General features: G+C 39.4%; 2 protein-coding genes and 1 pseudogene across 2 annotated transcripts; 1 reads left to right on the top strand and 2 right to left on the bottom strand.

Annotated features, from left to right (window-relative positions):
• Window positions 1-4890: 4890 nt before the first annotated feature.
• LOC118153505 (uncharacterized) lies at window positions 4891-15170 on the bottom strand (annotated as a pseudogene).
• Window positions 15171-16970: 1800 nt separating this feature from the next.
• Window positions 16971-18334, bottom strand: LOC100398347 (uncharacterized). The gene has a single exon (XM_078375449.1). The coding sequence runs from the start codon at window positions 18279-18281 to the stop codon at window positions 17490-17492; it is 792 nt and encodes a 263-aa protein (XP_078231575.1). The 5' UTR covers window positions 18282-18334; the 3' UTR covers window positions 16971-17489.
• Window positions 18335-22809: 4475 nt separating this feature from the next.
• KRTAP4-1 (keratin associated protein 4-1) lies at window positions 22810-23677 on the top strand. Its single transcript, XM_035300567.3, has one exon. The coding sequence runs from the start codon at window positions 22871-22873 to the stop codon at window positions 23363-23365; it is 495 nt and encodes a 164-aa protein (XP_035156458.3). The 5' UTR covers window positions 22810-22870; the 3' UTR covers window positions 23366-23677.
• Window positions 23678-26350: the final 2673 nt, after the last annotated feature.

A 26350-nucleotide genomic window follows, 5' to 3' on the forward strand; every position in this document is an offset into this window, starting at 1 on the left:
TAAGGTTCAGGGGTATGTGTGCAGGTTTATTTTATAGTTAAATTGTGTGTTGCAGGGTTTGGTGTACAGATTATTTTGTCACCTAGATAATAAGCATAATACCCAAGAGCCTAGGTGAAGGGGAGGAAGGCAGCCAATCACACTGCCACGTGTGTACCTATGCAACTATCTTGCATGTTCTTCACATGTACCCCAAAACCTAAAATGCAATAAAAACATATATATATAAATAAATAATTAAAAATACCCAAGAGCCAGTTGATTCTCAGTCTCCTCCCACCCTCCACCCACAAATAAGTCCTAGTGTCTGTTTTCCCCTCTTTGTGTTCATATTATTCAATGTTTGGCTCCCACTCTTAAGTGAGAACATGTGGTTTTTGGTTTTACATTCCTGTGTTAGTTCCCTTGGGATAATCGCCTCCAGCTCCATCTGTGTTGCTGCAAAGGACATGATCTTGTTCTTTTTTAATGTCTGTATAGTATTCTATGCTGTATATGTATCACATTTTCTTTATCCAGTCTACTTTTAATGCACATTTTAGTTGATTCTATGTCTTTGCTATTGTGAGTAGTGCTGCAATGGACATACGCAGGCATATGTCTTTATGGTAGAACAATTTATACTCCTTTGGTATATATGTGGTATCATAATACCATAATATATGGTATTATGGTAGAAAAATATATACCCAATAATTGGATTGCTGGGTCAAATAATAATTGTAAGTTCTTTGAGAGATCCCAAAACTGATGAATCTGCAGAACATCATCCTCAGCAAACTGACACAAGAACAGAAAATGAAACAACGCATATTCTCACTCATAGGCGGGTGATGAAAAATGAGAACACATGGACACAGGGAGGGGAGTACTAAACACTGGGGTCTACTGGGGGGAAAAGGGGAGGGCCAGTGGGAGGGGAAGGTGGGGAGGGATAACCTGGGGAGAAATGCCAAATGTGGGTGAAGGGGAGAAAGGAAGCAAAACACACTGCCATGTGTGTACCTACGCAACTGTCTTGCATGCTCTGCTTATGTATCCCGAAACCTAAAATGCAATAAAAAATCAAAAAAAAATTTTTTTTCAGTCTCATTGATCTGTCTGATATTGACAGTTGGGTGTTCAAGTCCCTCACCATTTCTCTCTCTCCCTCTCTCTCTCTCTTTTCTTTTTCATTTTTTTGAGATGGAGTCTTACTTTGTTGCCCAGGCTGGAGTGCAGTGGCATAATCTCAGCTCACTGCAACCTCCACTTCCAGGGTTCAAGTGATTCTCCTCCCTCTGACTCTCCAGTAGCTGGGACTATAGGCACACACCACGACACCTGGCTAATTTTTGTATCTTTTAGTAGAGAAAGGGTTTCAACATATTGGCCAGGCTGGTCTCAAACTCCTGACCTTGTGATCCACCTGCCTCAGCTTCGTAAAGCGCTTGGATTACAGGCATATGCCACCATGCCCGACCACTCTCTCACTATTATTGTATGGGAGTCTAAGTCTTTTTGCTGGTCTCTAAGAAATTGCTTTATGAATCTGGGTGCTCCTGTATTGGGTGAATATATATTTAGGATAGCTAGCTCTTCTTGTTGCATTGATCCCTTTACCATTATGTAATGCCCTTCTTTGTCTTTTTTGATCTTTGTTGGTTTAAAGTCTGTTTTATCAGAGACTAGACTTTTTTTTCCTGTTTTTTTTTCTTTCCATTTGCTTGGTAAATATCCCTCCCTCCCTTTATTTTCAGCATATGTGTGTCTTTTCATGTGAGATGGGTCTTTCTGACTACAGCACACCCATGGGTCTTGACTCTTTATGCAATTTGCCAGTCTGTGTCTTTTGATTGAGGCATGTAGCCCACTTACATTTAAGGTCAATATTGTTATGTGTGAATTTGATCCTACCATTATGATGTTAGCTGGTTATTTTGCCAATTAGTTGATGTAGTTTCTTTATAGTGTTGATGGTCTTTACATTTTGGTGTTTTTGCAGTGGCTGGTACTGGTTTCTCCTTTCCACACTTAGTGCCTTCTTCAGGAGCTTTTGTAAGGCATACCTGGTGGTGACAAAATCTCTCAGCATTTGCTTGTCTGTAAAGGATTTTATTTCTCCTTCACTTATGAAGCTTAGTTTGATTGTATATGAAATTCCGGGTTGAAAATTCTTTTCTTTAAGAATGCTGAATATTGGCTCCCACTCTCTTCTGGCTTGTGGGGTATCTGCAGAGAGATCTGCTGTTAGTCTCATGGGCTTTCCTTTGTGGATAACCTGACCTTTCACTCTGTCTGCCCTTAGCATTTTTTCCTTCATTTCATCCTCAGTGAATCTGACAATTATGTGTCTTGTGGTTGCTCTTCTTGCGGTGTATCTTTGTGGTGTTCTCTGTACTTCCTGAATTTAAACGTTGGCCTATCTTGGTAAGTTGGAGAAGTTCTGGATAATATCCTGAAGTGTGTTTTCCAACTTAGTTCCATTCTCCCCATCACTTTCAGGTACACCAATCAAACATAGGTTTGGTCTTTTCACATAGTCCCATATTTCCTGGAGGCTTTGTTTATTTCTTTTCATTCTTTTTTCTCTAATCTTGTCTTCACACTTTATTTTATTAAGTTTATCTTGAATCTCTGATATCCTTTCTTTTGCTTGATCGATTTGACTATTGATGGTTGTGTATGCTTCACAAAGTTCTCGTGCTGTGTTTTTCAGCTCCATCAGGTCATTTATGTTTTTCTCCAAACTGGTTATTCCGGCCAGCATTTCCTGTAACCTTTTACCAAGATTTTTAGCTTCGTTGAATTAGGTTAGAAAATGCTCCTTAGCTTGGAGGAGTTTGGAATTACCCATCTTCTGAAGCCTACTTCTGTCAATTCATCAAACTCATTATCTATCCAGATTTGTTCCCTTGCTGGCAAGGAGTTGTGATACTTTGGAAGAGAAGAGAAATTCTGATTTTTGGAATTTTCAGTCTTTTTGCGCTGGCTTTTCCTTATCTTTGTGGATTTATCTACCTTTGGTCTTTGATGCTGATGATCTTCGGATGGGGTTTTTGTGTGAGCATCCTTTTGGTGGATGTTGATGCTGTTGCTTTCTGTTTGTTAGTTTTCCTTCTAACAGTCAGGCCCCTCTGCTGCAGGTCTGCTGGAGTTTGCTGGAGGTCCACTCCAGACCCTTGTTTTCCTGGGTATCACCAGTGGAGGCTGCAGAACAGCAAAGATTGCTGCCTGCTCTTTCCTCTGGAAGCTTCATCCCTTTCACCTGGAAACAAATTATCTCTCAATGTTTGGGTGCAAATGAAGTGTGGCCTAAGTTTTATGGGGCATGACTTAATCTCCTATTACCATTTATTTAGGTGACCAGAAGAATGAGGACATACAGAATGCCAATTCCATGACTTCAACAAACAGATATTTCTAGATGAGCCTCTCAAACCAGAATGAATTTGGGAAGAGCTTTGTTAGTAGAAAACGATCTGCAAATGCATGGAATTGGTGTGTCTATTGTCAGAGAACAACGTAAACCACACCTATTCCTGGTGCTAAGTCCTTAGCATAAATTCTTCTTTATAGTAATTTGTGAATTTGACAGCGCCACAGCTGAAATCAGAAATCCTGGGCCTAGACCCGATTCTGTCTGTCCTTAGCTACGTGACATGATGCAGGTCATTTTACTCATCTTGACTCTGTCCAAGTTTGAGGCTGTCATGTGACTTAGATGAGATAGTGTATGTGAGTTGCAAAACAATCATAGAAACAACACAAAACATAGTACAGGGGGCACTGTAGTAAAGACTTTACTAGGACATAAGCAATGCTCCTTTCAGCTAGGAGAATACGGTTGTCATGGAAGAGTCACAAAAATTCATATTATATTGAAATAAAATGATATTTATCATTGTAAAGATCTAATAAGGGCTGGGTGTGGTGGCTTATGCCTATAATCCCAGCACTTTGGGAGGCCAAGGTGGGCAGATCACCTGCGATCGAGAGTTTGAGACCTGCCTGGCCAACATGGTAAAACCCCATCTCTACTAAAAATACAAAAAATTAGCCAGGTGTGGCGGCAGGCACCTGTAATCCCAGCTACTCAGGAGGCTGAGGCAGGAGAATCACTTGAACCTGGGAGGCGGAGGTTGCAGTGAGCCAAGATTGTGCCATTGCACTCCACCCTGGGCAATAAGAGTGAAACTCTGTTTCAAAAAGAAAAAAAAAAGATCTAATAAGACAGCTATGAGAGTTTTCTTTTTCTTTTTAGAAATTTTCTTAGGGTTAAAAAACAAAGATCATTTTGTCAAGGCTCAGACCATAAATCCAGGTCAAGAACAGATGAAACTGACTAGCAGCTGGCTCAGTGAAGAGAATATTGGAGTGAAAAAGATTGCATTCATTAAGCAACCTCATAAATCTGTTAACAAGAAGATGACTGACAGTTTAGTGACAGCATATATGTTATCAGCAGAGGAAGTGGAGTGGGTTTGCCATAGAAATGGATATCTGGGCCCTGCATGGTGGCTTACGCCTGTAATCCTAGCACTTTGGGAGGCCAAGGTGGGTGGATCACCTGAGGTTGGGAGTTTGAGACCAGCCTGACAAATATGGAGAAACCCTGTCTCTACTAAAAATACAAAATTAGCCGGGCATGGTGGCACATGCCTATAATCCCAGTTACTCAGGATGCTGAGGCAGGAGAATCACTTCTACCCAGGAGGTGGAGGTTGCGGTGAGCCGAGATCATGCCATTGCACTCCAGCCTGGGCAACAAGAGTGAAACTCCATCTCAAAAAAAAAAAAAAAAAAAAAAAAGAGAAAAGAAAAGAAAAAAGAAAGAAAGAAATGGATATCTGCCTATTCTGATGATGGAAGTTTGTATTATGCAGGTAGTGATCTGTGGTGGTAAGTTGATCAATAACTATAGGGCTGGCAGTCCCTAGACACACAGCAGGCTGGGCGGCAGCAAGGATGGATTCACAGCTCTGGTTTAGGCAACCAGGCAGGAAGACACGCATGGGGTGGTAGCAGGTTCTCCTGCAGTACATGGGTGCTCAGGAGCTGGGTTGGCAGCAGCTGGACCCACTGCCAGTTTGGCCATAACAGCTGGAGCTGCAGTAGGTGAGCTGGCAGCAGGGTGTGCTGCAGCAGCTGATCACACAGGCTGGTTGACAGCAGGTGGTCCTGCCACAGGTGGTCACACAGCAGGCTGGGTGGCAGCAGGAGGGCTGGCAGCAGCTGGATCCACAGCACTGGTTTAGGCAACCAGGCGGGCAGACACAGGTGGGGTGGTAGCAGGTTATCCAGCAGTAGACAGGTGTACAGCAGCTAGGTTGACAGCAGGATGTGTTGCAGCAACTGGGATGGCAGCAAGACTGGCAGCAGCTGGACATGCAGCAGGTGGGTTGGCAGCAGGTGGTCCTGCAGCAAGTCTTAGGCTGGCAGCAAGGGGAGCAGCAGTGGGTCACAGTGTCAGGGGTGGAGAGTGGGTTCCTGTTCAGAGGTGAGTTTCCTAGAGCTTGATAATTCTATTCAATTGGAACCTTTTAGACATGGTACCCCAAAGTTTGGACCAATGAGCAGAATTTTTCTTTGATATAATTTATGTGAATTTCTCTAGTCCATTGGGAAATGTACCAGAGAGGAAGTTGTCTCTTCAGCACTGTGTATTTTCTTTGAGTAATTTATTTGTTTGCTTTTTTAATTGAAAAATAACCACCAGAACTATTTTCCTGAACTGAGAAATGAATCACTCTCCCTCAATTAAGCACCGATCCTCATTTTTAAAGCTGAGTACAGTATTTAGTCATCTAACAGATTCTATGTAGCTTGGTGAGATGTCAGGACCAGTGTTAGTCACCATCTATTTTTCCTTATTGCTGTTTACCTTGGGAAGCACCTCTGAAATAGGAGTGATGTTGAATCATGGTGATGACTTAAAAACCAAGTTTAGGGAGGCTTCTGATGCCACCTGCAATGTAGAAGCTAGCATAAGATTTATTTTCCTGCTATAAACAATAATAAAAGCTTTGTAAATATATGAAACAACTGTTTGCAGATATTGGATAACAATCAGCTTTGGGTTATGGTTCTTGAAGGAAGATACATGGGGTAAAGAAAAGAAACACATGGGTTTGTATATTTTCAAAATTGCAATGCCAGAAGAAATAGAGTCCATATAGGGAGCAAGAAGAGAGAGAAAGGCATTGAAGAGTTTATCACAATTGCTTCTCTCACTCTGAAATGTGATTTTGGATGGTTAAATTTTCTAAAGCTTAATCCAGGTAAAATTATCAATTATTTCTTTTAAAATAATACTATTTTTGTCTCAGGCAGGAGGTATTTATCTACCTAAAAATAAAAAATATTCGTATACATTATCTAGTTAGGGTTTTAAGATTTTTTTTTGCTTCAAGCTATTAATACACGTGGAATTGATTTTTTTCACACATGATAAGTGATCAGAATCCACGTTCATCTTCTCCATGTAGATACTTTTTACCAGCTTTGACTATGGAACATTCTCAGCTTTATTGCTGGATATGTTCTCATTTTCATCCAGAATATTATTTATTTGTGTCTTCTTTATATATCCTGATCAATCTTGTCAGTGGCTTACCACTTATTAGTATTTTTTTTTAGAAAAAGAAACAAATTTTGGCTTTGTTCATATTCCCTGTGATATCTTTGTTAACTAGCTCATCAATTTCCATCTTATGCTTTTTGGCTGTTTTTCTTTTTCTTATTCACTAAGATGTACACTTAGTTCATTTATTGTTAGGTTTTATTCTTGTTTAATATTTAAATATTAAAGGCTACTTAAAGTGTATACATTTTATCACAGACCATTTTTATAGCACCCCACAAGTCTTGATATGTAATATTTTCATTATAATGCAGTGACACTTTTTTTCCTTTACATTGTAGACTCTTCCATTTTGTCTTCCACGTCAGTATATCTTCTGTAGTTTATCTCATGTATTGTGTACTTCAATGACTATATGCTCTGTTATTACTTTCGTATCTAATACTATGCTTGGTTGTGTCTCCTTCCCCATTATACATGTTTATTTTTATTAATTTTTCATTTTTGAAATAATTTCATACTCTTAGAAAGTTGTAAACATAATACAAAGGATTCCCATATGCCTTCACTGGATTCCTCAAATGTTAACATTTTACCATGCTTCTTTAACATGGTTTCTATGCATATATGTGTTACTACTGTTGGTTTTTAAGAGTAAGTTGCAGTTAGAATTTCCTTTTATCACTCATTTCCACTTTATCCCTATGTACTTCAGTGTGTGCTTCTTTGGTCACAGCCCAATGATTAAAACCAAAATCTTAACACCGGTGCAGGATATTGTCTCTGATTGGTTCTTACTCATGTTGTGTTTTTTCCTCTGTATTTGTCTATATTGGCAACAGCTTCCTCAAAATGTATTTATTATGATCCGTTAAAACCCAGTTGAAGATTTGCTGACTGAGAAGTTGGAGTAGACATACTTTTCCACATTCTTCCTCCAAAGCACAACTACAAATTCTGGATATTATATATAAAGCATACACAAGAGAACTCCGAAAGGTGGAGTGAAGAAAGCAGCCAGGCTAGAAGGCTCAAGACTTAAGGAACAATAAGTCTGGGTTTTCTTTTTGCTGCAAGTACTCTGGACTTGGAGCCTGAGAAACCTGCAACTCTGAAACTCTAATGGATGCACACACACACACACACACACACACAGTTCCAATAAACACCTCTTTCTACCTAAAGGGTCAGAAAAGAGGTGGCTTAGCAAGAAGAAAAAATTTAGATGCTAATTGCTCTGCTCCAGAAGCAACTATGGCTTCACTGCCAATCACCCCAGTAAAAGCCAGGTGGGGTCTAGACTTCCGTCCCTGAGAAGCTGTAATGAGTTTCCCTAACACTCCCACTGGGATAGTGAAAGAGAAGGCCAAGTAGGGCTGTGAAACTTTAATCTCTGCCAGCCAGTAATTAAACCCCAACCCCAACAGACATAGACATAGAGCGTCAGTGGAGAACATGTGGAGGGCCAGAGCTCTCATCTCTGCTCAGCAGTAATGAGGTGCTTCCCCACCTTGGTTGCCAGCACAGGGTGAATAGGGGAACTGATCTACTTTCATGTGACAGTAATGATGCAGCCCCTATTCCCCATTCTCTTGCTAGAACAATGTAGCCAGAAAAAATGAAGGATTGCATAAAATCCAGAGTTTCATAACATAATACAAACAAGGCCAGGTATTAATAAAAAATCACTTAACATATAAAAACCAGGAGATATGTAACTTGATGAAAAAGACAATCAATAAATGCCAGTGTTGAGATGCCAGATATGTTACAATTATCTGACAAAGATTTTAAAGCAATCATGATAAAAATACATCAATGAGGCCAGACATGGTGGCTCACACCTGTAATCCCAGCACTTTGGGAGGCTGAGATGGGTGGATCATGAGGTCAAGAGATAAAGACTATCCTGGCCAACATGGTGAAACCCAATCTCTACTAAAAATACAAAAATTAGCTTGGTGGCACATGCCTGTAATCCCAGCAACTCTGGAGGCTGAGGCAAGAGAATCACTTGAACCCGGGAGGTGGAGGTTGCAGTGAGCCGAGATCACGCTACTGCACTCCAGGCTGGTGACAGAGAAAGACTTTGTCTAAAAAAAAACAAAAGGTCAATGAACAAACCATAAAGTGTATGTTTAAAATATACTTTAAACAAATGAAAGAGTAGAAAGTATCAAAAAGAAATAAAAGATATAATAAATAACTATATTGAATATCTATATGTAAATTTTGGAACTAAAAAAATGCAATAACCAAAATAAAAATCTCAGTTGATGGCGCAACAGCAGAATGGGGATAAAAAGAAGAGTATCAGTGAACTAGAAAATAGAACATTAGAAAATGTCCAACCCAAACAACAGAGAAAATATACCAAAGAAAAATTAAAAATTTAACAGAGCTTAAGGGACCTGTGGGACTAAAACAAAAGATGTAATATTCATCTCCCCAGAATCCTAGAAGGAAAGATGGAAAAGGGCAGGTCTGAAAAAGTATTCAAAAGCAACACAGTTGGAAATCTCCCCAATTTATGTCTCCCCAAGAGACATAAACCTACAAATTCAACAAGGTAAGAAAATCCCAAATAGGATAAGCTCAAAGAATTTTGTGCAAACACACATAGTAGTTAACTTATGAAAAGTAAAGATAAAGTTGTAAATGCACTCAGAGAAAGAAACACCATACCTTTAGGGGGAAACAATTAAAATTGCAGTGGATTTCTCATGATTTTTTAAGTGCTAAAAGAAAAGAAATATAAGCACAGAATCTTTTACCCAGTGAAAATATACTTCAGGAATGAAACATTCTCAGGAAAAAGAAAACAAAGAGAATTTGTTGCCAGCAGAGTTGTTCTAAAGTATAGCTAAAGGAAATTCTATAAACAGAAAGGAAATGATAAAATAAGGGACCTTGGAACATCAGAAAGGAATAAAAATCACAGCGAGTAAAAATATTTGTAAATATAGTAAGCTTTCCTTCTCCTCTTGTGTTTTCTAAATTATTTTCACTTTGACAGCTAAAGTGAAAATTATAACACTGAGTGGTCTAAATAAATATAGAAGAAATATTTAAGACATAAACAGAGTAAAGTAAAGGGACATAAATGAAGTTAAACTTTCTATACCTCACTAGAACTGGTAAAAAAAAAATGACACTAGTAAATAATGACAGGTTGTATATACATATAAAATAGCATGTACAGAAACAAATTAAAAAGCTAAGCAAAGAGATACCCTAAAAAACACTATAGATAAATCAAAATAGAGTTCTAAAAATGTTCAGTAAGCATACAGAAGTCAATAAAAATAGAGTAACAAAAAACAGAGAGCAAACATAAAACAAAGATACAAATGGCAGACGTGCTCTAATATGAATAATTACATTAAATGTCAATGGTTTAAATAAACCAAGTTAAAGAAAGATTGGCAGAGTATGTTAAAAAATATGTCCCAACTATATGCTGTCTAAAAGAAACTCATTTTAAACATAATGATATAGGCAGGTTGAAATTAAAAAGATGGAAAAAGATATATTATGCAAATATTAATCAAAGGAAAGCAGAGTGGCTGTAGTAATATCAGATGAAACTGATATCAGGGCAAAGAAAATTTTCAGAGTTAGAGAGAGATACTATTAAATGATAAAATAGATTAACCCACTAAAAAGACATAGCAATCCTAAATGTTTGTGTCTCAACAATAGAGCTGCAAAGCATGTAAAGCAAACCTAAGGAATTAAAAGGGAAATAGGCAAACCCACAATTAAATTTGGAAACTTTAATTCCCTTCTCTCAACAACTGATAGAGCAAATGGGTAGAAAATCCACAAAGATACAGAACTCAAAAACACCGTTAACCAAGAGGATCTGATTAATGTTTATAGAACAGTCCATCCAACAATAGTAAAATGCACATTCATTTCAAGTGCCCATGGAATATATTTCAAGATAGACTGTATCTTGGGCCCAAAAACAATCTCAACAAATTTATAAGAGTTGAAATCATAGAGTATGTTCTCCAACTATGATAAACTTAAACTAGAAATTAATGACAGGAAGATAACTGGGGAATCTTCAAACACTTGGAAACTAAACAGCATACTTTTGAATAATTCCTAGGTCAAAAAGGAAGACTTAGGGGAAATTAAAAAAAAATTGAAATGATTGCAAATGAAAATACAACACATCAAAACTTGTAAGACACAATTAAAGCTGTGATGAGAGGGAAGGTCACAGCATTAAATGCATACATTAGAAAAGAGAAAAAGTCTTAAATAATTATCTAAGCTCCCACCTTAAGAATCTAGAAAAAGAAGAGCAAAATAAACTAAAAGCAAGCAAAGGAAGGAAATAATAAATATAAAAGCAGAAATCGATGAAATTAAAAACAGAATAATAACAAAGAAAGCAAAGTGAAATAGTGAAACAAAGTATAAATGGTTCTTTGAAAGTATAAATAACAGTCAAAGATTGAATACTTTCCCCTGAATTGGGAATATTAAATCTCACTGCTTACTCTACACAGTGCTCAAAGTTTTAACCAGCACAATAAGGCAAGAAAAAAAAATAAAGGAAAGGAAGAAATAAAACTGTCTCTGTTTGTAGATAGCATGGTTGTCTACATAGAAAATCTCAAGGAATCTATGAATACAAATAAACAAATAAGCAAACAAACTCTGAGAACTAATGAATGAGTTTAGAAAGATTGGAAGCTACAAGATAAACATACACAATCAGTTGTATTCTATATATTGGCAATGAACGCACAGACACAGAAATTAAAATAAAACGTCTATTTAATTTCGAGATTTATGATGTAGCTACAGTAATCAAGGCTGTATGGTACTGGGGGAGGAATGGACAGCTGAATGAATGGATTAAAAAAAAGAACCTAGAAATAGACCTAAACAAATACAGTTGATGGGTTCGAACTGCACAGTTCCACTTATATGTGGATTTTCTGCTTCTGCCACTGATGAGACAGCAAGGCCAACCCCTCCTGTTCCTCCTCCTCCTCAGCCTACCTGACATGAAGACAACCAGAATGAACACTTTCATGGTGATCCACTTCCACTTAATAAACAGTAAATATATTTTCTCCTTCTTATAATTTTCTTAATAGCATTTTCTTTTCTTCAGCTTACTTTATTATAAAAATATGATATATAATACATATAACATACAAAATATGTGTTAATTGACATTTTATTGGTAAATCTTGCAGTCAACAGTAGGGTATAAGTAGTTAAGTTTTAGGGGAGACAAAAGTTATATGCATATTTCTAGCTGTGTGGAGATTTGCTGCTCCTAACCCTGGCATTGTTTAAGGGTTGACTGTATCCCTAACCAATTTTTGATAAATGTACATCAATTCAATGGAGGAAAGTTATCTCTTTAAACAAATTATTCTAGAGCAATTAGACATCTAGAGGGGGAAAAACCATAAAAATTAACTCAAAATGAATTACAAACTTAAATATAAAATGTAAAATGATAAAACTTTTAGAAAAAAATAGGAGAAAATCTTTAGCATGTAAGATCAAAGAGTTCTTAGGTAGCACCAAAAACATAATCCATTAAAGAAAAATTAATAAATTGATTTTTAAAAATTATGTTCTGGCTAAATGTTGTGGCTCATGCCTGTAATCCTAGCACTTTGGGAAGCCAAGGTGGGCAGATCACGAGGTCAGGAGTTTGAGGCCAACATGGCGAAACCCCATCTCTACTAAAAGTAAAATTAAAAAATATTAGCCAGGCATGGTGTGTGTGCGTGTGTGTGTGGGGTGCCTGTAATCCCAGCTACTAGGGAGGCTGAGGCAGGAGAATCACTTGAAATTGGCAGGCGGAGGTTGCAGTGAGCAGAGATTGTGCCACTGCACTCCAGCCTCGGTGAAAGACATCCTCTGTTCTGCAAAAGACAAGCTGCAAACTATACATGATACATATTTGCAAATCACATATTTGACAAAGGACTGGTATCTAGAATATATAACTTCAAAAACTGAACAGCTAGAAAACAAACAGCGAAATTACAGCATGAACAAAAGACATGAAGAAAGATTTCATGGAAGAAGATATACAGATGACGAATAAGCATGTGAAAAGATGTTCCACGTCATTAGCCCTTAGGGAAATGCAAACTAAAACCACAATGAGCTAGCACATCTATCAGAACGGCTGAAATAAAATGCTGGTGAGTGTGCAAAGAAACAAAAACACTTATACATGCAAAATGGTGTAAACACTCTGGAAAACAGTTGATGCTGTTGCTTAAAAATTCAACATGCTGGCCAGGCACAGTGGCTCACGCCTGTAATCCCAGCACTTTGGAAATCAGGCAGGCAGATCACTTGAGGCCAGGGATGCACCACCATGCCCACAATCCCAGCTACTTGGGAGGCTGAAGTGGGAGAATCTTTGGAACCCGGGAGGTGGAGGTTGCAGTGAGCCCAGATCATGCCACTGCACTCCAGCCTAGGTGACAGAGTGAGACTCTGTAAAAAAAAATAATTAAACGTGCAATTACCATACAACTCAGTAACTGTACTTGTTCACACAAACTTTGTACATGAATGTTTATGGTTGTTTGTGATGGTTTGAAACAGGAAGCGACCCAGAAGTCCTTCAACACGTGGTCAAACTGTGGTAGATACATCTCAGAGAATACTTCTCAGCAACAAAAAGGAAAAACTGTTCAATAATCTGTTTAAATTTTCAGGGACTTATGCTGTGTTGATAAAACCCGTCTCAAAATGTTAAGTACTGTATGATTCCTTTTACATAACATCCTTGGTTGCCAGGTGTTAAGAAGGGAGTGGGTGTGGGAGGGAGGTGAATGTGGCTATAAAAGAACAATTGAAAGAGATTGTCGTGGTGACAATGTGTTGTACATTGGCTATGTCAATATCAGTATCATATCTGGAGACAATGTTTTTCTACAGTTTTGGAGGATATTACTATTGGGGAAAACTGGGCAAAGCGTACATGGATTTCTTGTATCACATCTTACAACTGCATGCAAATCTCTATTCTTTTAAAATAAAAGTTTTAATTATAAATTCAATTTAAGAAAATAAGAAATGTTTTTTTTTTTTTTTTTGAGATGAATCTTGCTCTGTCGCCCAGACTGGAGTGCAGTGGCACAATCTCAGCTCACTGCAACCTCCACCTCCCTGGTTCAAGTGATTCCCCTACCTCAGCCTCCCGAGTACCTGGGATTGCAGGTGCATGCCACCACTCCTGGCTAATTCTTTTGTGTTTTTAGTAGAGATGGGGTGGGAGTGTTCACCATGTTGGCCAAACTGGTCTTGAATTCCTGATCTCAGGTGATCCATCCACCTTGACCTCCCAAAGTGCTGGGATTATAGGCATGAGCCACCGCACCCAGCTGAAATAGTTTTAAGAAGCATTTTACCTTTAAAAGTTAGAAGAACATGGGTTTTGGAGATTGGTCAAACATCTGACCACTTCCACTGTTACCATGAGATCATGCGTCAGATAGAGCTGAGCAGCTTCTTTTTTTTAAAAATGTATTTCCATAAGTTTTTGGGGGAACAGATGGTATTTGGTTACATGAGTACATTCTTTAGTGGTGATCTGTGAGATTTTGGTGCACCCATCACCCAAGTAGTATATACTGAACCCAATTTATAGTCTTTTATCCCTCACCCCCTCCCATCTTTTCCCCTGAGTCCCCAAAGACCATTGTATCATTCTTATGCCTTTGCATCCTCATAGCTTAGTTCCCACTTACAAGATTTTAGGTTTGTTTTTCCATTCCTGAGTTACTTCACTTAGAATAATAGTCTCCCATTTCATCCAGATTGCTGTGAGTGCCATGAATTCATTCATTTTAATGGCTGAGTAATATTTCATCGTACATACAACTGTTTCTTTATCCACCCTTTGATGGCATCTGGACTGGTTCCATATTTTTGCAATTGTGAATTGTGCAACTATAAACATGCATGTGCAAGTATCTTCTTCGTATAATGAGTTCTTTTCCTCTAGGTAGATAACCAGTATTAGGATTGCTAGATCAAGTGGTAGATCTACTTTTAGTTCTTTAAGGAATCTCCACACTGTTTTCCACAGTGCTCGTATTAGTTTACATTCCCACCATAAACTTCTTAAATAAAAAAAAATCCTGACTTCCTGATGAATCTGGATTCATAATATCTGTACTCCATTCTGAGAGGACTTCAGATGTTAGCATGATTTTACTTCAGTATGTGTTTTTAAAAGGAAAGAAAAGTATGTGATAATATATGTGTAAAAGTCTTGTCTCCTTTGATCTATATCTCTCCTTTCACCAGTACTTCCCCCAAACAGCTTTGTTTTGGAAAGCAGAAAAATGTTGTATTATTTGTGCAACACATGCACATTGCTTTAACTCCCTCAACACTGATTTCCTTAGCTTGAATGTGGAGCCACTAACACCTACCTTTTGGGATTGCATGGGAATGAGAGAGAGTGTGGATGAAGCAACTACCTCAATACTTAGTGTATAGCAGGGTCCCAGTAAGTGTCAGCAACTCACCCATTCATTCCCCCATTGGAAAGTTTAATAACCTGGCAGAGAATTCCAGATACATCCTCTAGGAAGGTCATACGTCTGTCACATCTAGTGGTTAACTCACCGAAAGCACTTTTATGTCCTCTAAAGAAGGTGGCCACAGTCAAAACCTTTAAGTGTCATCCCAAAGCTGAATTCGCCCTTGTACTGCTGCATCCCCTGGCTATTCTCTTTCTTACTCAGCTTCTCATCAGAATTCCCAGGTTCCTCCATTTGGGAACCAGCCTAATGCCCCTCTTGACTTTAAATAGTGCATAATTTCTTCTCATTTTCTTCTTTCTACCATTTCTCCCTTTTTTCTGAAAACTCTTATTTTGTCTTCCTTTCGCATAATTGTCTTTATCTTCTTTATCTCACACAACACAGGAAGTTATTTTGTTTCCTTTTATGGCCCAGAGATTATGATTAGATCAAAGGACATAAGTCCATTGCATGGTAACCTTAATTCTTAGGATTCTGTACAAATTCATCTTCCCTTAACAAAGTTCATGTTAGGAAACAAAATTGGCCCAAAGTTTGGGAATCCAGGAAGCATGGTCCAATCTTGAGTGCTTTACAAAGGTAATTCTTAATCCTAATTTCTGTTAAGAGGAATGAAATGATACCCACATGCTCAACCATGACAGCAAAGAGGGGGTTCCTCTTGGTGAGGGTAGGGCCAGGAACACCCGTGGTGCTCACACTAGTTGTTGGTGACAGATTCTTCAGTGGTGGATCAGAATCCAGAGATGTAAAGCTCTTTTCATGGACTAGAACTCTTTAAAAAAATTTTTTTTATTTTTATTTTTTATTTTACTTGAAGTTCTGGGATACATGTGCAGAATGTGCAGGTTTGTTACACAGGTATACATGTGCCATGGTGGTTTGCTGTACCTATCAACCCATCATCTAGGTTTTAAGCCCCGCATGCATTTCCTATTAGTCCTAATGGTCTACCTCTCCTTGTCCCCAACCCCCGACAGGCCCTGGTGTGTGATGTTCCCCTTCCTGTGTCCATGTGTTCTCACTGTTCAACTCCCACTTATGAATGAGAAGATGCCATGTTTGGTTTTCTGTTCCTGTGTTAGTTTGCTGAGAATGATGACTTCCAGCTTCATCCATGTTCCTGCAAAGAACATGATCACATTCTTTTTTATGGCTGCATAGTATTCCACGTATATGTGCCACATTTACAGTAATTACAGTATTCCTGTGTATGTGCCACATTTTCCCTGTCCAATCTATCATTGATGGACATTTTAGTTGGTTCCAAGTCTTTGCTATTGTAAATAGTGCTGCAACACGCATGTCTTTATAGTAGAGTGGTTTATAATCCTTCTGGTATATACCCAGTAAAGGGACTGCTGGGTCAAATGGTATTTCTAGTTCTAGATCTTTGAGGAATAGCCACACAGTCTTCAACAGTGGTTGAACTAATTCACACTCCCACCAACACTGTAAAAGCATTCCTAGAGTTCTTAAAGGTGTCTCTAATGGTAGTAGAGGGGGGAGAGTATTTGCTTCATAGATAGAAACGTGCTTGCTTGAGAAGTGACTTAGAATGTCTTCCCTGCACTCAATCATCACTGTCGTATACATATGTAAAAAAAAGTTTAAAAAAGTAAAAGATCAAAGGACCTGGTCATTGGACCTTCTGTTAATTGGCAGTTGTATGGCAAGTCATTTTCTCAGCACTAAAATGTTTGCTCTAACTTGTAGGTCATTGTGAGACTTGAATGAGATAATCAATATAAAGCAGAACTCAAAAGTAAGGCTTCATAAAGGAACTGCTGCAAACACAAATGAAACAAAATCATACCATAGAACGCAGGATAATGTAAATTTTATTAGGAAAGACTAGGTAGGGAGACAATTAAAAGCAATCACAAAAGAGTTTAGCAATCTGGCAGAGGTTACTGAATAAAATGCATATATCTAAAAGGATGATCATTATAGAGAGTTAGATATGCAGTCATAAGAATTTATTTTTAAGTTGCATAGGGTCAAAAGCTGATGATCACTTCCTGAGGCTTAGACCATGTATCCATGTCAATTAGGTGAAGCTGACTGACCACCTTCAGGTACATTAATCCAGAGGAAATGAAGAAGAATAACATTAAAGAGAAGTAGACTGTATACCTTCAGTAGAATCCCAAGCATGGTAGGAAGAAGCTGGTCACAAAGTTCTGTGTCAGAATGTTGTTTCTCAGAAAAGCTTAGCTGGACTCATTGCAGGTTTGGCTACAGCAGCCACTGCAGGTTGGCTGGCAACAGGGTGTGCTGCAGCAGCTGGTCACACAGGATGGTTGGCAGCAGGTGGGCTGGCAGCAGGTGGTTCTACAAGTGGTTTGACAGCATGTTGGGTGGCAGCAAGACTAGCAGCAGTTGGACCCACAGGTGGGCTGGCAGCAGGTGGTCCTGCAGCAGGTGGTTTGACAGCAAGTTGGGCGGCAGCAAGATTGGCAGCAGCTGGACCCACAGGTAGGCTGGTAGCAGCTGGACCCACAGCAGGTGGGCTGGCAGCAGGGTGTGCTGCAGCAGGAAGGCTGGCAGCAGCTGGTCACACAGGTGGGCTGGCAGCAGGGTGTGCTGCAGCAGGAAGGCTGGCAGCAGCTGGACACACAGGTGGGCTGGCAGCAGGTGGTCCTGCAGCAGGTGTTTTGACAGCAAGTTGGGCGGCAGCAAGGCTGGCAGCAGCTGGATCCACAGCTCTGGTTCAGGCAACCAGGCAGGCAGACACACGTGGGGTGGTAGCAGGTTCTCGTGCAGTACACAGGTGCACAGGAGCTGGTCTGGCCACAGCAGGACCCACAGCTGGTTTGGCCACAGCAGCTGGACCCGCAGCAGGTGGGCTGGCAGCAGGGTGTGCTGCAGCAGGAAGGCTGGCAGCAGGTGGTCACACAGGTGGGCTGGCAGCAGGTGGTCACACAGGTGGGCTGGCAGCAGGTGGTCACACAGGTGGGCTGGCAGCAGGTGGTCCCGCAGCAGGTGTTTTGACAGCAAGTTGGGCGGCAGCAAGGCTGGCAGCAGCTGGATACACAGCAGGAGGGCTGGCAGCAGGGTGTGCTGCTGCAGCTGGTCACACAGGTGGGCTCCCAGCAGCTGGTCCTACAGCAGGTGGTCCGGCAGCACATAGGCTGGCAGCAAGGGGAGCAGCAGTGGGTCATGGTGTCAGGGGTAGAGGGTGGGCTCCTGTTCAGAGGTGAGTTTCCCAGAATCTGATGACCCCTTCTAATCTGGATCTTTTATACACTGATTCCCAAATGTGGGACCAATGAGCAGAATTTTCCTGGTTATTATTTATGACATTATTTTTCACGACCTATGGGGAATTGCCCTGGGAGGAAGTGTTTCTTAAGTGTTATGAGTCTTCTGAAAATAAATGATTGTTCTACTTAATAATAGATAACCCATAAGAATTTGTTTCCAGAAGGGAGAGAGGTGATCAACATCAATAGCATCATTCAACTATAAAGTATATATTTTTATTTATTATTATTTTATTGTTATTTTAGAGACCAGATTTTGCTCTGTCACTCAGGCTGGTGTGCAATGGTGTGATCACAGCTCATTGTGGCCTTGAACTCCTGGACTCAAGTGATTCTCCCACCTCAGCCTCCCAGAGTGATGAGATTAAAGGAATAAGCCACTGTGCCTCCCCTGAATTGTCATTCTTTAAGATAGAGTACATTGACTGATCCCTGACAACTGACATGAAGGGGCCAGAACTATTGTCACCACCTACTTTTTCCATCCAGCACTAGAACATCTTAGTAAAGGTGACAAATGAAAATCATATTTTAAAATATTTTGAGTTGCAATTTATATTCCATGAAATTTTTCATCTGTGTCACACAAATATAGATTCAGTGATGGTAATTCTAATAGTAACAGCAACTCCACTTGGGTATCTCATTTCCTGCAACGAGGGTCTGGGTTCAATTGTAATTGACATAATCTTTTCCATGCTGAACTCCACATCTGTTGATGGCCCTGAGTACAAACATACCTGGGTACATGATGTTTACATTTAGTGGTGAAAAGAAAAGTTTAAAAGCAGTTAGTCTGACAACTAAAATATTTTGCTTTGAATTGTAGTTTAAAAATACAAACACCATTGTGTGTTTTAAATGCAGGAACAAAAGGGACGAGAATGACTCCATCATGTGTATTAATGTGGAAAAGACAGAATAAGTTGTATAATATTTTGGATGCTTAGCAATTTCCACATCTGACTAATCTTTGGAAATAGTCTCTTATTTTCGCTGGCAACAAAATGGTCTTTTGATACAACTTGATTTGTTCTGACTTAAATTGTGGCTAGGAATTTCTGCCATCTCTGCTTCTGAGGCAAGCTGACCTTAGGTGCAAAGGTGCAAAGCCCCTGCTTGTTGGTCCAGCGTATGGGTAACGGCATTGCCATTTCATCCTGTAAAGTGATCTGGTGCAGTTCATTAAGTCAGAATGAAGTTATAGTGAAGGAGGGGATGAGGTGGAGTATTTTTCACTAGTGTCTCCATCCTGAGAATGGGTCTGGCACATAGCGGGAACCAACCCATGGTTATTGAATGAAAATCTGTACATTTACTAGCCTTTTTTTCCCTTTTTTTGAGACAGAGTCTCACTCTGTTGCCCAGGCTGGAGTGCAGTGGCATGATCTTGGTTCACTGCAACCTCTGAGTACTGGGTTCAAGCAATCCTCCTGCCTCAGCCTGCTGAGTAGCTGGGAGTACAAGCATGTGCTACCACTCCAGGCTAATTTTTTGTATTTTTAGTAGAGATGGGCTTTCACCATGTTGGCCAGGCTGGTCTCAAACTCCTGACCTCAGGTGATTCACCACCTGCCTCAGACTCCCAAAGTGCTGGGATTATAGGCAATGAGCCACTACATACAGCCCTAGCTTGAAAATTTGAACTAACAACCATTTATAATAGAACTGAAGAATTAGGACATTGGTTTGGAAAAGAAACAGAATGAGTAATTCTGTTTTGAGCAAGTTAAATTTGAAGCCACATGCCTTAAATATTTTTTAGCTTCTTCATAATTTACAAGTGTACTATGCGGATTTCATTACCAGCTATTTGCTATAATGTACTGGGGTCTGATTTTTTGGGTATTAAATTTCCCACAGGAAATTAAATGGTTGGAACATGAAAGAATGACTCGTTCTATGCTCAGAATATCAAATAACACTCTAAAAAGAATACGAGAGAATGGATGAGATGATACTAAAACAAAAAAGGAAGAAAAATGGTGCCTTTAGGGATAACTAGCTGATTAAATGAAAATTACCTTTAAAAACCAAGGCTAACTGTCACAATGTCATGCTTCAGTCAGAATATCTGATAATTTCTCTTTAAGTATGATAAACAATATCAAGAAAATAACCCAGGGCATGGTAATGGCAAGTCCTCAGCAGGGTAGAGAAGAAAACTCAGAAGGAAGAAGGCTTATGAACTCTAGTACCTTATGCTACTGAAAACCCACACCCAGTGACTCCACTGTGGTCAGCTCCTGCTGTGGCTCCTTCTGCTCTCACCAGAGGCGTGGTTAAGACCTCTGCCAAGAGATCTGCTGCTGTCCCAGCTTCTGCCAGACCCCATGCTGCAGGACCACTTGCTGTGGCCATCGCTTCTGTGGGTTCAGTTACTACCATCCAGTCTGCTGCCAGACCACCAATCTCCTGTCGATCCTGGTGCTGAATTTCATTCCTGACCACCAGCCGGAGTCGACCACCATGTTGAAAACATAGTCCTTTTAAGGAGAAGGGGTATCTCTAAGCTGTCTTCCCTGCCTTCAGACGGAGAGGGCTAACTAAACAAACAAATGAGCATAGAACTGTGGCTCAGTTAGACCAGAATCCCAAGCCTGTGATACCTACACGTGCTTTGATCTTGATAGTGACTTCCTCATGCTACATTAAATATGTCTGCAAAAATATTAATACTCTTGCTGCCATAGGCAGTTGGGCCACATTCAAACTGAGTACAAAAAACCTGTTATAAATCGACAAGAAAATGATAGAACCTCAATCATAGCAGAGACTTTAACACACTATTTCAAAAATGGTCATTTGAAGAAGAAAAATAAGGATATGGGGAATCTGAGTAAAATCAGTGTCTAGATGCAATGGATATTTTTATACCATCTTATGCCTAATAAATTTAATTTTCATAATTTTCATATATACCCCCAAATTGTCATAAAATACGTCCATAAAGACATATTCTAAATATGTTCTCATATCCCTCCTTCCATCCCCCTCCCTCTTTCCTGAACAATTCAGACTAACTGGAAAGTGGGTATCCGCCTGGGATAGGTATGGCCTAAGGAAATAACATTTCAAATTTCTTTTTAAAAAATTTACATAAGCTTGAACTTATAGAAAAATTGCAAGAATAGGTCAAAGAAGTTTTTTTCCTTATGATAAAAAGGAAGTGATGCTTCACGGCCTCTAAGTACCAGTGTGTCTTTCCTCCATCCAGGGCTTTCCCCTCCATAACCACAACAGAATTTAAAAGCAGGCTTTCACTCTTGCAAACAATGTTGCAAAGAATATCCTTGAACTTATATCTTGGAGCATATGTATAGGTGCATCTGTGGAATACATTTCAAGAAGTGAAACTGCTCAATCAAAACGCATGCACATTTCAAAATATGGTAAATTAAGACACTGTTACATTTAAGATTCTGTTAATTACTAGCTCAAGAAGTTGCCTCAACTTAGATCCCTGCCAAATGTGTATTAAAATGTCCATTTCCTTAGACTTTCACTAATTTATTAAAGTTTTAAAATTTAAATATTTTACATTTGTCATTACAAATAGCAGGTATTCACTGCCATATCCCCAGAGCATACAGTAGAACCTGGCACACTGTAGGTATTCAGTAGATGGTTTGATGAATGAATAAATTGTTTAATTAAAATACCTTAAATTATGAGTGAGACTAAGCATCTTTCAAAAGCTCAAAATGCATTTAATTTTTTTTTTTAGTGAACTGATTATTAATAACTTTTACTCAATTTTCTGTTTGGATGTTAGCTTTTTTTTTCTCATTGAGTTGTAAGAGGTATTCATTCATTAAGAAAATAAGCTCATTTATTTTTAGATTGGCTAAGATATTATTATTTGTGTCCAGTTTGCTCTTTAGCCTTCTTCTTTTTCAATCAGGCATTTAAATTTTTTTCTGTTGCAATTTTTTTCAATCCCTTTCTTCATTGCCATTAAGTTTTTCTGTATTAAAATCCACTCCACTTCTAATATTTTAAGACAATTTCTACTGTTTTCTTCTAGTAGTTTCACAGTTTATTTTTCTCAGAAGAATCTTTAGAAAACAAGAAACATCATTTGAGGACTGGTGTGAGACACAAAGTTTTCAGGATGACACACAGAATGCTGAGTTCCAAGTGACAGCCTGTCACCTGACAATCGACTGGATGAGTAAGATGACAAGTCTTTGAAATTAGATGACACATATAAGAAGACAACGGAGGAGGAAAGACTGGATTGGCTAAACCCTAACACAGAGAAAGAATTAAAGTGCATTCTACTTTTATCCAGATTTTCCCCACAATTAACTAACTTGATAATTGCATATCTATTAAGATAAACAATAACAAGGAAATAGCTTTTACATTGTGACATCAGCCCCTCGACTGAGTATAAAAGTGGACATGGGATAAGGGGACTCCCACATTTGAAAAACTTACCATCTTGGAAACTTACCCAGAACCTTCTGACACCTTCTGACACCATGATTAGCTCTTGTGGCTCTGTCTGCTCTGACCAGGGCTGTGATCAAGGCCTCTGTCAAGAGACCTGCTGCAGCCCCAGCTGCTGCCAGACCACCTGCTGCCGCCCAAGCTGCTGCCAGACCACCTGCTGCCGCCCATCCTGCTCTCAGACTACCTGCTGCCAGACCACATGTTGTCGCCCCAGCTGCTGCCGCCCAGTCTGCTGCCAGACCACCTGCCGCCCCAGCTGTAGTGTGTCCAGCTGCTGCCGCCCAGTCTGCTGTCAGACCACCTGCCGCCCCAGTTGTGGTGTGTCCAGCTGCTGCCGCCCAGTCTGCTGTCAGACCACCTGCCGCCCCAGATGTGGTGTGTCCAGCTGCTGCCGCCCAGTCTGCTGTCAGACCACCTGCCGCCCCAGCTGTGGTGTGTCCAGCTGCTGCCGCCCAGTCTGCTGTCAGACCACCTGTTGCCGTACAACTTGCTGCCACCCCAGCTCCTGTGGATCCTCTTGTTGAACATCGTATTGGACTATCAACCATGAGCCAGCTACCATCACACCAATATGAAAGTGTCATTCATACTAACTTGTCCGAGTGCTAAATGGCCATCATCTTCATTATCTTGTTATTTCACTAAGCAAGTGATGAAAGGGCATGTATCTACATTTAATATCACTCATTTTTCCTGTGGATCTCTTTCTAGCGTTCAGACCTCAAATACATGATGCAGTGAGACTAAGCCTCTGAGTCTCTGACTGTTACGCTTGCTTTGACCTTCAAAATTACATGTTAACTGTTCTTCAATAAATGTTATCTTAATATCAGAAATTATTTTCTCATTTTTGAATTATTTTTGAGAATTGGTTGTCATTTTATTTTTTAGCATTATTTCTCTCAAGACAAAGAGAAGTTTCGGTTTCTATGGCCAGGAAGGAAAACTGATTTTGCCAATACAATCTAATGCCTATATTATAGAAAGGACTTTATAAAATTTTTCAAAATAACATAATTCACCGTATTTAACTAACAAAAGTTTCTTATTCAATCAATAAAATGACTGATGGCCTGTCATGTCCATTGCACTGTTGGGCTCTGGAGATCACATCAACATTTGGAGGCACAGGAGCTTTCTACAAGGAGCTCACTGTCTAATCTTGGAAATAAGAGGAAAGAGCAAAGTAGGTAGATTATGTTGGGAAGTACTGATTGGAGGAGAACTTTCTGTCTTGGAGAAGAGTAAAACATAAGAAAATATATATACTTTTAATAACAGAATTGAGTTAAGTCAGTACAGGGAAAATGTGCAGGTCGCAAACCCAAGAAAAGGAGAGGAGAATATAGGAAGGTGTTTACATTCTTATGAGGATGAGAGTGAGATGAGCCAAGAAACAGTTGCTGTTGACCGAATGTGACAGAGGTGAAACCTCGCTGGCCTCATCCCCTTACCCCTATGTTAATGATACTATACTAAAAGTCATAAACAAATGAGGAAGCTCTCAGTCAAATGTGGAGCCACACATGGACAAAGAAATATCCTCTTTGAGGAAGATTCAGGGAGGAGTTGGGGAAGGGTTTGAATGGTAGGCAATGACAGAGTTGTAAAAGGGAAGGACTCGGGCTGTAATTGTAAGCTGTGAGCTAAGAACACACTTGTGGGATATTCTTACATGTTACAGATTTCTTGTATCTCAGGCAAACTTGGTCATATTTAGGTAAGCAAACCAAATATCTCCTGTAGCCATGTGGCTTTAGTTGTCCTGCCTGATTGTCACTTCCACATGAAAAAATATACTTGAGCAAAATACAGGAGTCAATAGAATAAGAATTACCCCAAGGACAAAAAAAAATTATAGATGTTCTAAATGGGGAAATAACATCATTCTCATTAACGATAATAATCATGAAGGATTCTAAAACAGGGGCAGGAGTACAGTAAGCAGTAACGCCAAGCCTGTCAAGGTGAAGCACAGGTGCAGTGGAACGTCACTGCAAATGATGGGGGAGCCACTCAGCTGATAGGTAGACAGCAGGAAGTTAAAGCGAGAAACATTGGTAGATTTCTTATTTTGATGGGTATAACTGCCATAGTAATGCATTTATACTTAACTAACAATTACTGTCCACACTCATCTGGGATAGGCAAAACAAAGAAATGCTATCTATTTTGTCTCTACAGCTCCTGTCACCATGTTTGGAGTGACCTCTCATCTCCCCATGACAAATGAATGTCATACCCAAATGCAGCCTCACTCCAAGGCAGCCATCTGGTTGTTCCTCTGTTCGTTAGCAACTACTTTCCCTTTTGGAAGTACAAACTTACCACAGTTTCTCATGTCTTTGGATAATTCCCATTTCATAACCAAATAATATCAATATGCCCAAGAGTCAAGGACTTTCATTAGAAGCAAAATTTAGACAAAGACGAAAAAGAAAATGGCAAAAATGAAAGTACATTGTCATATCAGTAGAGCAATACAGCATTAGTATCATAAAGAGAGTCACATTTTTAAATCTAATATTTGATTAGTAGTCATTTACACTGAGGCAGTAATTGCTGTCTCATTAAGATGCTCATTGCACATTTCTTGCTTGTTAATACCATACAAGCGTACACACATCTGCTTAAAATGGCAAGGACTGAGAAATCTGTCAAAGCAAGCTCTGTATGACTGTGATTTTGTTCCTTTATCATGAGCAGTGTTGTAGTATATAAAAGCTGCATTTGTTTGTTCTTTACTTTAATGTTATGACTTCTTATGCCAATTGCATCAATCAAAATATGGAATATTTCCATCACCACAAGAATCTCTTATGTTGTCCTTTGTAACCACACCTACTTCCTTCCCACTTCTACCTTCTTGTTAACCCCTTGAAATCACTGATTTGTTCTCCATTTCTATAATTTTCTCATTTCAAGAATTATATGTAAATGGGGAAACATATTGTATGAAACTTTTTGGACTTGCCTATTTCACCCAACATAGTTTTCTGTTGATTCACTCTGGCTATTGAGTATAACAACAGTGCATTCCTTTTTTATCACTGAGCAGTATTCCATAGTATGGCTATACCACAGCTTGTATAACCATTCACCCACTGAAAGACATCTGGTTGTTCCCAGTCTTTGACTATTGTGAATAAAGTTGCTGTAAATATTCAGGTACAGGTTATGGCATACACATGTCTTCATTTCTCTGATATAAATGTCAAGGAGTGCAACTGCCAGGTCTTATGAGAGTTGCATATTTAGTTTTTCAAGAAACTGCCAGTTTTCCGGAATGACTGTACCATTTTACATTCCCGCCAGCAACATATGAGTGATGCAGTTTCTCCACATCCTTATCAGCATCTGGTGTTGTCTTTTTTTTTATTTTAGCAGCCATGATAGGTGTGTAGTGATAGCTCACCACTGTTTTACTTTGCATTTCCCTAAGAGCTAATGATGTTGAATATCTTTCCATGTGCTGCTTTACCATTTGTATAAATTCTTCAGTGAAATGA

The sequence above is a fragment of the Callithrix jacchus genome, chromosome 5 (assembly GCF_049354715.1).
Source record: "Callithrix jacchus isolate 240 chromosome 5, calJac240_pri, whole genome shotgun sequence".
NCBI classification, from domain to species: Eukaryota; Metazoa; Chordata; class Mammalia; order Primates; family Cebidae; genus Callithrix; species Callithrix jacchus.